The 14,080-nt window shown below is 37.0% G+C and overlaps 2 protein-coding genes across 3 annotated transcripts in view; one reads left to right on the top strand and one right to left on the bottom strand.

Annotated features, from left to right (window-relative positions):
- LOC130187595 (uncharacterized) overlaps nucleotides 1-14,080 on the top strand; it is a 77,798-nt gene that overhangs the window by 44,717 nt on the left and 19,001 nt on the right. Inside the window, exons 1-2 of one of the 2 annotated variants that reach the window (XM_056405328.1) lie at nucleotides 10,092-10,176; nucleotides 13,716-13,822. In XM_056405328.1, coding sequence (XP_056261303.1) covers nucleotides 10,170-10,176; nucleotides 13,716-13,822 — 114 coding nt within the window. In that variant the 5' untranslated portion in view covers nucleotides 10,092-10,169. Of the gene's footprint in view, nucleotides 1-10,091; nucleotides 10,177-13,715; nucleotides 13,823-14,080 lie in introns of those variants that run through there. The other variant, XM_056405327.1, reaches the window with a different exon arrangement.
- On the bottom strand, nucleotides 613-1,940 carry LOC130187610 (trace amine-associated receptor 1-like). Its single transcript, XM_056405356.1, has 2 exons — nucleotides 1,590-1,940; nucleotides 613-1,517 (listed from the first exon to the last, which is right to left on the bottom strand). Exons 1-2 carry the CDS (start codon nucleotides 1,915-1,917, stop codon nucleotides 916-918), a joined length of 930 nt encoding a protein of 309 aa, XP_056261331.1. The 5' UTR covers nucleotides 1,918-1,940; the 3' UTR covers nucleotides 613-915.

Genomic DNA, 14,080 nt, shown 5'->3' with positions numbered 1-14,080 from the left:
AACACATATATGTATGTGATTCTTAGGTGCACTCCAGTGAACTGAGACAATTTCTTTGTGAATATTCACTTTTAATATGTCAACATTTACTGTAACATTATATTTTCAGTGGTCTGTTTCTGCACCACAAACAGTAAGTCAGTTCAACATGGAGTTAGCAAAATCCCCCTGGAATAGGTCTGCTACGAGCTATCCAGTGCCTGTATAACCAGAGTGAGAGTTGTGTTGTATTCTCATCAAAAAGTCAAAAACAGATTTCCAGAGTTTCAATCACATGAACTGGTACTGGATCATTAGAAAAAGGCAGAAAAGTGATGCATTACTGGCACTGATACATGATTCAAAAGCTCAAAGGTAAAACAGAGGAAAAAAGGAAGCCAACACATCAGAAAAACTCCCATAACAGTAACCAGAGTTTTTGTGGCCTTTCTCTCCATCTTACTGACAGCATCTCCAGGGTTTTTGCTGTGACAGGTTTTGTTCTGGATGCTGTGTGCCTGTCTCTCTGCAACAAGGCAAGTCTTTATTAAGATACAGAGCATTACAATCACTGGTAGATAAAATCCCATAATATTTGCCATCACAGCACATGTTTCGGCACATTGTTCTTGGTTTGTTCCTATAATTATGATGCCAAGTCCAGTTATGTCAATAGGTTCCAGGAGTTAGAAATGTTGCATACAGTTTGTTTATACCATATTTTACAATGATTACATACATGCCTCTACTGCAAATACTGCAAGTAAGGCAGTGTTTTTCATTTACATGACTGCAATCATGGACAGCTCCCTATGAAGCACCAGTGGTTGTATCTCAGACACTTAACCAGCTCATAGATATTGTCCAACACATCAACTGTGAGAGTCATGCATGGTGCCAGTGTTAATTATACTGATGAGTACACCAATCAATAATTTAAAAAAGTTTTGCATTAACAAAATCCCCTTGGAATATTTTCCCTGAAATGATCATTCTGAAAGCTGATCTGAACCAGCTGTAAAAGAAAGCATAGATAAATGGATTCAGCATTGAATTTGACAATGTAAGCCAATTAAGAGTCTCAATCACATTAACTGGTACTGGATTATTAGAAAAAGGCAGAAAGGTGATGCATAAAAAGAAAGGAGTCCAACATACAAGAAAAACTCCCAAAACAGTAGCCAGCGTTTTTGTGGCCTTTCTCTCCATCTTACTGACAGCAGCTCCAGACTTTGTGCTGTGACAGGTTGTGTTCTGGATGCTGCGTGCCTGTCTCTGAGCAACAAGAAAAATCTTTAGGTAGATACAGAGCATTATGATCACTGGGAGGTAAAATGATAAAATAGGTCCAATAGTGTTTGCTATGAGAACATCGATTAAACACCTTTCCTCACATTTTTCATTGTTTAATCCTGCAATTATTACACCAATTCCAATGAGAGCAGAGATACCCCAGCTCCCCAGGATCATGATCACAACAACACAATGGTTAATTTTAGTTTTATATGTCAGAGGCTGACACACAGCATAATATCTGTCAATAGAAATACAGCACAAGTTCAGAATAGAACATGTACTGAGTGATATATCACAACTGCCCCTTACTTTGCAAAATAAACTTTCATAATACAGACATGAGCTGAGAGAGAACGCCATGCTGAAAGGAAAAACTACAATCCCAACAAGCAGGTCAGCCATAGCCAGAGAGAGAATCAGGTAGTTTGTGGGTGTGTGGAGCTGTTTGAAGTAAATTATGGAGATTATAACAAGAAGATTTCCACATATTGTAATAACAGACAAAAGTACAAGGAAAACATATAGTAATACACATATAACAGAAGGGGTGCTCTTCAGTATGTAGTTAAAGTTATCTATTTCATAGCAGGGATGTATGTCAGCCACAACATCAGTCTTGTTGATAGTAACTTCTGGTTCCATGTTTTTGATTTTCTTCAATTCAGTGCAATTCTCATCATTAGCATTTGCATATGAATTATTATTTCCATAAGAAACCATGTACAGTATGAACAATTTCAGTTTTCCTAGAAAAACATAAGTTCTTCATGAAGTACTCATATCATACCTAATAATCCTGGTAGATCCTCAATGCATCGGCTGTTTGTTGTCATATGTGCTGCTATGAAGGGCCTTAATATTTATCAACCTCTTTTGCATTGCCATAAGTGTTGCCCAATCAGAAATGGCCAACTGATTATACAACAAACGAACAAGCAAAGATTGTTAATGACTCGTGTGTGTGTGTGTGTGTGTGTGTGTGTGTGTGTGTGTGTGTGCGTGCGTGCGTGCGTGCGTGCGTGCGTGCGTGCGTGCGTGCGTGCGTGCGCGCGCATGTGTGTGCGATGCGTTTACAAGCATTGTTGTAACCTGGTTTTGGCTTTGTAAATGTTTGGTAAATCTGTGGAACCATGACTAATTAATCATAGCAGACTGAAGGCTCATTTATGATCAATGTTAGACACAGATGTGGTCAGAGCCTTTCTGTCCGTACTTCGTAATAATTTTGCTCATATTCGTGTGGGTTTCCTGAAACCTTACGGATACTGATGAAACAGAGCACTACCACCGGAAATCGTGGGGACAGTTTAGGCAATAGTTCTACTGAGACCCTACCATTAGACCAAACGAAAGAATTTAAAATTTTGAATATTGCAGAATTTTTTTAACATGTCGCAATGTATTTAAGCGCCTTGCAGACCACTGCCTACAACGCTGTCTCCACTTTTTTGCCTCTTTGTTAAGAGATGCATTGTCACGACAAACATCAGAGATGTTTGAGCCTCAGTCAGACCCACACTGAGTCTGTTACCAAATCAGCGACTACCAGACGTATCAGAACAGTTACGGTAGTTAGCATAATTTTTACACTCTTTGTTAACTTTTAGCCCCGCTACCTGTCCCTGCAAGTTGACAGGATTGGTTCCATAGTTATGATGTATGAATCCCTGGCTGTCTGAAGCCGTTTTTTTCAAGACAGTTGAGTCATTGGTTCACTGCAGTTCCAAGGTGGAAATATGCAGTCAAAACATCATATGGATGTTAACAAGATTGAAAACTTGATTTTCATCAGAGGGGGTCTTTAACTTAAAACAGTCCTGGTACAAACCTAGTTTTGTGATTAACTATATCAGTTTGAACCAGCCTTAGACTTTACTACTAAACTGAGGACAGTGAGTGCTTTAGCATTATGAACGGTGATATGATCACTTATTGACGTGACTGATGTGTGTTCGATGATGTAGCTATCGCGAGAAAAATGAGGGAAGTACATAGTTATTCAGTGACTGTGAACAAAAAGATCATCATCAAAGTGGGTCAAAGTTTCCACATGAGAAGTTAAGGTTGGCAAAGTAAGTTCCGTCTTAACATGACTTTGCTGAACAGGATTGTTACTAACTGCAGTTTATTGAGTTAGTTTGTTTCCCTTATTTGCCTTTATCACTGTAATGAAATGTAATCTTTTCCCTTTGAATCTGTATCAGTTGTAGTTTCATGGTGTGTTAACATTTTTTAAAAACAAAAGTTAATGGACATCGATCCAAATGCTCACTAAGGTTTTCATAATGCAGGATTTTTTTGATTTGCGTGCGTGCGTGCGTCTGTCAGCACTGCACATGTGCGCACGCACACGGGGCATCGCGGCAGAGTGGTGACGTGAAACAAATAACCTGAAGATTACCCGAGTTAATGTGAAGTAAAACTTGTAGTTACTGTAAGTAAGTGCAATAAAACCTTCATAAGTAAAAAGCCAAAACTTTATCAATACACCTGTTCAAACTGCATAAATGTAAACATGTAGAACCAGATATTTTAATCTGCTCTGTCTGTCCACAGTGACAAGCACAGTATGCTAGTACTACTACTATACTTTTTAAAGACATTTTTATTTTCCTTTTAATTGTATTTTTATTTTTATACTACAGTAGGCCAAGTTGACCCTCTACTTTAAACCTTATGTTTATGTGATAGACCCCCCCCCCCCCCCCCCCCTCATCTTCCCATCCAAAACAACAAAAAAGGCCCCAGCTGGCTACTGTTTTCACCCAGCTGGACATTGTATGCACTGGTGGAAACACTGATAATGATGTCTCTAGTTAGATGATGTGATGCAACAGCCTTCAATTAGAGGTGTGAATGTATGGTGCAGCTGTTGGTCCCTGAGCCACCGTTTTACACACACACACACACACACACACACACACACACACACACACACATACACACACACACTTTCAGGCACACACATAATCCTCCTGCCTGCATCATCTCACCTCTTCAACCTGGGGCCATAATGTTTTCTAGCGTTAACAAAACAAAACAGATTAATGGCCACTTAATGATGTTAATGAACAGAAAAGAAAACTGAGAAAAGTCATCCATATAGTCCAGGGAATACATCCTGTTTTTACACTGACTATCAAGCCTCAAGTCTTAAAAAAGTAAAAATGATGATTCAGTCTACATGGATTGCTTCCATTTGCAACATGGTGTTATGTGACTATGACTGTACACATAAGCCATTTGACTCTCATGCACGTGATAATTCATGTTAGAGCACTAAATACAGAAAAATAACCTTTAACTAGAAAATTCCAGGGAAATTTTGAGTGCCATGGGGGCTACTGGCGGGATGAGTACATGATTTATTTCCAGTGTTCAAAAGTCACCCTGATCATACTCTGGTTTTGAGAAATGTCTTGATATAAAAGACTCTGATATAAAACAATGTAACATCCCTCCATCATGTATTATGTGGGAAATATCTCATATTCTGTGTTGTTTTTTTTAATAAAACAAGAGGCAACATGTCTTCAAACTCCTGAAAACTAATAAACATTTGGTAGGTTTGAGCAGAACTGAAGTGGTTTAAGAGATGTATGCAAAAAAAAGCTGAAAAAAATATTGATATATGATGATTTTATAGCATTTTCTTTGTGTGTCCTTTTTTGGACGCAAGGAACCCCAGAGGGTACAAAATGTGTTACCAGTGTATAATAGACCTGTAACAGTAACTGACATTAGATTTTAAAAATATGTAAAAAAAGACACTTTCTTGCAGAAATCCATACCTTCAGCTGTAACACAGCCAAAATGATCAGCAAATCAAAAAAGAAAAGTGAAGAAAATGTCCAAAAAAGGACAGAGGGACCCCTGAGGGTTAATAGATCCCATGAACTGCTATTTAAATTACCACTATTATGTTTTTTTCTGTGCTAATTTAACATTACTGGGGAGGAGAGCAACGCGACTAGAAGTGACAGCGAGAGAGGGCTAGTAGCTTCTCCTCTCCTCTGTCTCAGCGGAGACCGTCACAACTTCATTCACTCTTTTAACAAAACAAAAAAAAAGCAACGAAGGAAGCAGTAAATGGACTTACATATTTAAGACCTAACTAAATGTAATTTAAGACCTAACATGCGGCTAATGTAAAGCTAGCGGAGCTTGGAGAGTTGCTTATCTGGTTGCTAGGCGCACGCACGCACGCACACAGGTCAGGAGCTGCCGTTGCCATGGCAATGTGAAAATCTGCCCAGAATTTGGCTTCTACATGGCTTCAAACAACTGCAAATTATGAGAAAACCGTTACTTCTTTTCATAAACCGAAAAGACCGTGACAGACACTGAAGCCAGAAGTTTCTCACAGTCTCTATTTTATTCAGATATTCCTTAAAATGAGTGAGTAAGCTCAGTGCGAAGACAGAGTGAGATTCTTTTGAAAAAAAAGACGATTACATTAGGTGTCAATGAGAGTGAGACAGGTATTGCTGCCGGACTCGGCACCCCCGTTTAAATTTTGTGCAGGACCTGTCTGTCAAAGTTAGATTTTATAAATCCCAACAACTATGTCTACATTTTGAGAAAGAATTATTTGTCTCCTTTTTACGGTTTGGCCGTGACCTCGAGTTGAAAATAAAAATAAAGGTTATTTTTTACTGCTTCGCGCACTCTAGCCAACTGACGCTGTCACTCTAACTTTGAAGAAAAAGTGATTTGCACTCCTCCTTTGAGTGCTCATAGTTTGAAAAGATTACATGTTATGTAAAAACAGTTCCTGTGTTTTTGAGGGAGCAGAAGTTTTCCTCCGTTTTATAGTTTGAATTACATTTCTGCGTGCAGGTATGAGAGAGCTGGGTGACTCAGAAAAAAGGTGAAATTTTGTAGAAAAAAGGTGAAATTTTGTGGGTTTCTAAAGAAATTTCCAATGCATTCCTAATGCATTATTTATTCCCAGTATTTTGGGAATAACTTAATAACACCAAAAGTCATAGCACCTCTTTCGGGATCAAGACGCACGTTTTGATGTATATATTACCGGGGTTTTCTCAAAGCTGCGGGACGAGTTACGCGGCAAAATTTGGCGGAAGAATAGTAATAAGCCCGAAGGAATATTAATAGATGCCTCGGAGCTGAGCACCCGTGGCACTAAATAATGATTTTAATTAGTGGATTAGTGGATTTCCCCGCGGCACTCCTCTACAGCTAGAATAGCTGAGAGGAGTGGCAGCTAGAATACAGCTAGAATAGCTGAGAAGAGTGGCACTAATTGAAATCATGTCACACTTGAAGCATCATCATCCTTTACTGACAATGGGTAGTCTTGACTCAGAGGGTCATCTTGCGAAAAAGGTAACCCTGGCTCAGCTTTAGAACGTATGAAGCAGGGGTCTCCAGCCTTTTCTTTTACTATGAGAGCTTCTTTGACAAAATAAATGGGGCTGAGAGCTCCTCGTGTCTTACATTACTGGCTACATTTATTCACATATATATACAACACTCAAACTGACCTCAAAAACAAATCATATGAATAAGATAATTTGACAAGTCATCAAATATCAACATCCAAAACTCAGATTTTGTACCAAAAACATCTGAAGATGACGGACAAAAATCTGAGTCATGATTCAGTCAGACCTGAAAACACAGACATGATAACACACTGCAAATAAACCTTCATAAATCTGATTGGAAATCAGAGAGAGAAAAAAATCTCCTCAGTCAGTGATCCAGTGATGGTTGTCAGTTCATCAGTGAATTTAAAATAGTTAATTCAGTACACTTCATTTTCCATAATGTAAAACAAACATGGACAGAAAAAAATGGGGCTCAAGTTGAAGCCTGCAGCTTAACTCAAAGTATCAATGGCAACATATTTCCTGTTTGTTGGAAAAGTTCAGTTTATATCTGTTCTGTTATCAGAAGAGTTGCTATCGCTGAATGTCACCTACGACATATCTGATATAAACAAACTTGATAGTAACTCATTTGAGTGACAGCTAACAAATAATGATTTGGTGTTGAAGAGAGAGACGGGAGTGTATATTTAAGTTTTGTTGCTTAAAGTCTGTACTATGCATCCATGGTTTGTACAGACTATATTATCTGAACTTTTGCGTGAGCTACTGGTAGCTCATGAGTCACCTATTGGAGACTCCTCCTATATAGTGTCCATAATGCTTTTGTTACATATAGGAAAAATATGTATATATTGTTCATATTTTGAATATAAATTTAGCATACTGTGCTGTGAATATGTGCATACAATATGTGCAGTAGTATATGTTCATAGGGTGGGATGATGGGCCTTGACTTGCTAGGTTAAGACCTATAGTCACCATATTCATATGATTACTGAAAACTCAAAAAAAAAAAGAGATTAGTATAATGATAAAGTGTTGTGTAGTCACTAATCACTAATCATTGGAAATCCAAATATCATATCACTGGTGTTTTCCATCAGCAGGAAATCGTAAACTATTTGGATGCGTCCAGAAGAACAACATGTCTGAAAGTTTTAATCTTTGAAGTACAGTGAAGTTGCCCCATGTGACCCAGTCAGTCCCAGTTCACGTCTGGTGAAGTTTAAGAAAGTGAAACTGCTTGGTGAAGGTTAGGGAGACATTACCTTCATGGTTCAAAGAAACCAACATACAGTGCATTCACAAAGTACTCAGACCCCTACAGTTGTTTCACATTTTATTATGTTACAGCCTCATACTAAAATCATTTAAATTCATCTTTTTCTCACTAATTATGGACATTTTTTGCAAATTTATTAAAAATGAAAAACTGAAATATCACATTGATATGGTATCCAGACCCTTTGCTACAACACATGAAATTTAGGTGCCTCCCATTTCTCTTGAACATCTCTTAGATGTTTCTACACCTTGTCACGTGCTTTGTGATTTTTTTTTTACTAAGTCTGTTTCCATTGCACTTTATTGCATTTGCTTACAATTTTTCCACCTATGCTAAGCATAAAAACTTTTGCACTCAGGATTGTTCAGGTGAAAGTTGCAAAAGAGCATAAAAGCACATGGATCGAAATGCACTTGTGGAGTTGGAAGTGAATTAACCATTTGCAAACCCCCTCATTCAAACATTGACTGTCCATTCATACAGTGATCAGAGTGTAGGGTAATGTCAGCAGCTCTGACTTGCTCTTTATTGGATTTGGGGCAGTTTGCACTACAGAAAAACCAGCCAACATTCACTGAGATAGCTTTATGTTTTTAGTCAGTCCTCATCCTGAAGGCCTCTCCTGTTGTAACATTAGAAGTGAAAGAAAAAGTAAAGTATGCAAACAAGTGACAGGTATGTAAACTATGCAGTCAAACAGGGTTATGCTAGAATGAAACAGCTGCCTTATCTTAATTATTTTCTTATGATATGCACAATACTACATTATTGCACAAGACAAGAACACTAGAACATGGCTTCTTTTTTGCTTCCATTTGTCCACATGGATCATCAGCTGATGTGAACACTTTTGGACTTTCTGCCTGGAACAAGCAGCTTTAGTCTCAATCTTTTAAGCAATATCATGTGTACAGACAGATCAAAATGTGACATGTCTGGTAGCAAAGGGAACAAATAACGAATGCTGTTGATTTCTAGAAGAGCGCATACCTCTTGTGTTTTGTTCTCAAGTATAGCTTTATTTATTCATTAGAGGTAATTACAAGCTAAATGACATTTAGCACCATGTGGTGTGTCTTTGTCTTTGTACAAATCCCAGGCTCCTCTTTAAAGCTGTTGCATAAATAGGAGAGCATCTATTTTGCAAGAGATAACATTTTATTCTGCAATGGACTCTTCTGATTATGTCCTGGGAATAGATGTGGTGTGAAAACCTCCTGAGAGCTATAGTTGTTCAATCTTGTGTAATCTTGGTGTCAAGGAAACACTGTCCCTACTGCCACCATTCCTGTCTCATTCTGGCCTCTGTCTCTTCACCTGTCAATCTACCTTTTGTACAGGCCACAACAAACACAGGTCCCTTTTTTTTGGATTCATAAGTCACAGCTGTGGCTGACTGATGCTCACTGCTCAGATGCTGAGAAAATCCTAAGCTCCTCTTTGAAGCTGTTGCATGAATAGGAGAGTGTCTTTGTGTTTTGTTTCGTAACTTGGCTCACTGCAAACGTTAAAGCTCTCTGTCTACTTCGACCTTTTATGTAGAATTCAACGTAATACGATGACGCAGCCCTAGATTGTTTGTGACTAATTCCTTATTATGATTTGGCAGCTTTCTAAGGGCTTTATTAAACCGCGATGCCTCGAGCAGCAGCTATTACTTGTTGGACTCTTTTTGAGCTCAGCATAAAAAAACAGGAACAAGACAAACAAGACAGAGCAGCATATATCATTATATTTATAATTCTTATCGATCTAAATATAATCGTCTCAAATCTTAACACAGCTGACGACAGCGTCTGAATAAAGAGCTTAGAGTATAAAACAATAAAAATACATTTCTATATAAAACTTGGTGACCATGTGTCAAGTTTGTTTATGGGAGTATATAACACAAATAAATAAAGCACACAGCATTATGCGCTATTTATTTTTTTACATAATCATGAGCAGCACAGCATGAGAACAAGAACGGGATTTTAACATTTGAAATGCCTTCCTGCCTGTCATTCACCTTTCAGATGAAAATCTGTATAGACAGTGAAAATCATCACACTCACACTGCCCTGCATATCTACACTTTCTGCCAAGCATCAGGTCACTTGACTTGCCAGACAGGTGTGTGACTCAGAGTTACAAAGTATTCCAGGAAGTCGATGTGTTTTCTTGCATGTTTAATAATTTGTCTGTACCTGGAGACGCACAGTAACATGATTGTGCCTCCTGGTAAGAGCCATTTTTGAAGCCAGAAGACAATGAAAGGTAAATACATTACTAACAATTAGCATTTTCACATTTCAATCTAATCTTATATAGGTGGTTATTACTCGTTATACCTTTGGGCAAACTGCATTGTGGCATGCTGCGTATTACAGAGATTGCTTACGTTTTGCCGTAGCTCAGACAGTCTTGCCATGTATTTCACTGATCAGATGAAAGCATCTGGGAGCTAACAGTAATAACTGGAATTGAATTTAATTGATTTTCTTCATAAATACTACAGGTGCTTGCATTTTGAGTAGAATTCAGCCTTTAAATAAACTTCATTCTTCACAATAATCCTAACAGTTTTAATCTGTAAGTATCTCTTCAGTGATGGGAAAACAAGACTTTCACTTCTTTTTGCTGTGTTGACTCGATTCAGTTTAGTGGAGTTGAATTAGGAGTTGGCTTTGGTCTTCAAGTTAGAACTGTCTTAAATAAAGGGCTATTCTCAAATAGTGGTGAATAGTTTGGATTATTTTCTTCTTGACAATGGAGCCCAGGAAAATCACCAACTAAATTATTCATTTGTGAGAGCATAAGCACACCGTACTTGCATGAAGCTGTTCATAAAAGGAATATGTATATATATATATACATATATATATATATATATATATATTTGTTTGTTTGTATGTAATGAATTCAGACACTGACACCGGCATATGTGGTATAATAGGGGACCTGTAGCTGCCGTAGTAGATATGACGGGAGCAAAGGAGGAGGTCAGGTAAGGCAGTACATAGAACGACGTGTTAGGGGAGGTTCACTGACAAAACACAGGACTTTAGGGCACATGAGACCACAGTTGGACGTTGTGTGGAACTAATCCATGATCCTTAAATGCGTGTTTAATATTGTAACCATGACGACAAACATACCCTAACGTTAAAGAAGTATTTATTTTAATTCAAACCAAAATCTTTTCCTAAACCTGACTATGTAATTTTGGTGTGTGAACCTAAACAAATTGTTCCATAACCTTAAGTCCTCCATACTAAACAACCTAAATGGTTGTTTAGTATGGAACACTTGTTAGGATGCTGATAAGTAGATACATACAGGAACAAAAGTAATAAAATAGTTATAGAATATAAAGAAAACATAGAACACACCTTGCAAACCTTACAAGTAAGTTTCTAAAGCAGATTTTAATACATGATATTATAATGTAAGCTGCATAGTATAGGCTTTGTATAATTCGCCATACTTAATTTTCCATACAGGCTTGGGCGACATCCAAAATGTAATATCCACATTCTGATATACGAATATTATTATATAACATTATGTTATTGGATTTTATGTTTCAGTTTTTTTTTTATTTATTTATTTTTTTTTTTTATATTATTGCACAGTGGTTCAAAGTTTTATTTCTTGCATGCCAAGGTAGAATTTACAGTAAGAAAATGGTCTGGTTTGGCATCAGGGCATTAATCAGGTAGTGCTATAATAGCAAGTATGTGTGTGCGTGTCTTACTGCTCATCATAACTCCCCTTTCAGTTTGCCTGCGGCGAATCCTCTTTTGTTTCTTTTGTTCTATGCCATTACATTTAATACAATGAATGTTGCCTCCACCCAACTGAGTGCGCAAATTAGACACAGAAAACTATGAGCTTGAACTTGACTCAATCGATGACAGTTTTTTGTCAGTCAATTTTCCCCTCAGGCTTTCTTGTTATTATGGGTATTGTGTAATAATGGGATCTTTTCTCATAATTTTCATAACTCTTTTCAAAATAGTTGATTAATAAGTGCCTCCTTCACATATCTTAAGAACCTGAAGGAAAAACTATATGTTCCTTTGAAGTTTCTTAGAATATAAATAAAACCAAATTGACACACACACATTTATATTTGCTCATTTGGCAGACATTTTTATCCAAAGCAACTTACAAGTGGTACACTCGAATACACAAAATGATCCAAAGTTTGATTTGTACAGTTGATCTGAAAGTCTCTGTCACTGTCATTCTCTACCTCTTCCAACCTAACATGTAATAATAATATACTACTTGACTGAAATGCTACTTTCCTCATGTTATGTTTCCAATTTCCTTTTTATTCTCTTTTTCCTTTTTTATTCTTAATTTTTATGGTACATATGATGTTTGCCACACACTTGTACAGTAGTCTAATAATGAATGAAAACATAATTACACTCCAAATGATTATGCATATTCAGAAAAATTAGAAACATCTATCTAGTTCTCTTCAAGCAATCACCTCTACTGAACCCTTCACTATAACAAATAAATTATACTGTACACACAAGCTTTGTGGCTGTACTGACCATGTGCTTGTGATTTAAATGTCATAGATCATTGTTGCAATAAAATTTGGACGCAGATTGGACCCAGGCTAGACACATAAAATGATACTGCCTATAACCAAAATCAGCTACAAGAGGGCAACAAAACAAATAATTTCAACTAGACAGTAGCTACTGTAGTTTGAGATTTATCATTTTAGTAATTTGTTTCATTCTTGGAAAATTTCAAACCTGGAAAAAAATCAGACCTGTGGTTAGTCTCTAAGCTAATCAAACAAAAAGCACTCAGCCATTATATTAATGTCTCATCGATTAGCTTCCATAAACAAAGCTTACTCATTTGTGACTGATATTATGAGAAATTAAAAGAGAGAGAGAGATTATTTTGTAACAGTCAGGAAGTAATGAAGGCATGGATAATTATCTCAGTATCAAGAGATAAAAGGAAGCACGACTGAACCAGTTTTGTGATGTGACTGAAACACTGTCAAAACATTTCTTGATAAGGAAGAGATTCATATGCTACTTTGAATAAAAAAAAACCCTAACATGGAACATTTTGACAGTTATATACAATTCAGTCAAGGTGACATTATATATTCTGTAAAACATACTTTATTCAGAAAAAAATTAGATTTTTGGCTGGTAATGTCTGAATGTTTGCTTACATACTGCAAGCTTTACTGTGGCTGCTGTTGTCTTGGCCTGAGTGTTATGTTGACACACACAGAAAGAGAGGGAGACAGAAAGATTGTCCCAAATACTTACAGTTAAGTCAACTCTTACTTGCCAAGAGTTATGTCTGTATGCTAACTGCGAAGATGGAGCCAGGAGACGGTTAGTTTAGCTTAGCGTAAGGACTGTGAGAAACAGCTAGCCTGGCTTTGTCCAGAGGTAACAAAATCCAGTTTTTCAATGTGACATATTTAATCAGCATTGGAGCTTGGTATTAGAACATTCCTAGCTTTTGATAATATGTTTACATGCTGAACAATAATCATTCACAGCATGCACACAAACATGTCTAACAACCGCAAGTATTCATACCAGTAAACAGGGACGCTACTTTTGAAATGTTGGCTTCCTGGTAGCATTTCACACAAAACTTGTGTACCAGCATAACCTTACAAAACACCTTGTAGTTTTGAGCTATCGTGCTACCATCAAGCTTTAACACAGTTTATATTCACAAGAGATAAATGTATACATTTCTTCAGGTTGGCTTAATAATGAGAAATCATTGTGTTGACTGTGTTTTCTCTCTAGTTGGGATGGCATTACCAAAGGCAGTAGGATACATCATTTTTCTTCTAGCTATATTCTACAGTCTGGAGAATCAGGGATACAGACAGTCTCTGAATGTGTTTTTAGAGGTAAGAATAATAATAATAATTGTTATTATTAATAATAAGAATTAAGTAGTAACACTCAACATTGTAGCTGTTTTCCATGAGATACTGCAACGAGTCTAAGTTGTCTACATCACTAAACAAAAAAATGTATTATAGTATGAACAGGAAGTATTCAGATCCCTTACTTAAAGGCCCTTTTTTGTATAGAGGTAGATTTCCATGTTTTCTTTGATTATAAAGCAGGTCTAGGTTCTATATTAATACAGTGAAAGTATCAAA

The sequence above is a fragment of the Seriola aureovittata genome, chromosome 19, assembly GCF_021018895.1.
Source record: "Seriola aureovittata isolate HTS-2021-v1 ecotype China chromosome 19, ASM2101889v1, whole genome shotgun sequence".
NCBI lineage: Eukaryota > Metazoa > Chordata > Actinopteri > Carangiformes > Carangidae > Seriola > Seriola aureovittata.
Note: the sequence above shows the minus strand (reverse complement) of the source record. Positions and strands in the feature narration are given on the sequence as shown.

What these genes read in the sequence shown, in the direction of transcription:
- LOC130187610 (XM_056405356.1), bottom strand. Translation starts at nt 1,917, where the DNA reads ATGGAACCAGAAGTTACTATCAACAAGACTGATGTTGTGGCTGACATA. An exon ending in GTATTATGAAAGTTTATTTT is followed by an intron (nt 1,518 to 1,589) that starts GCAAAGTAAGGG and finishes GTATTTCTATTG; the next exon opens with ACAGATATTATGCTGTGTGT.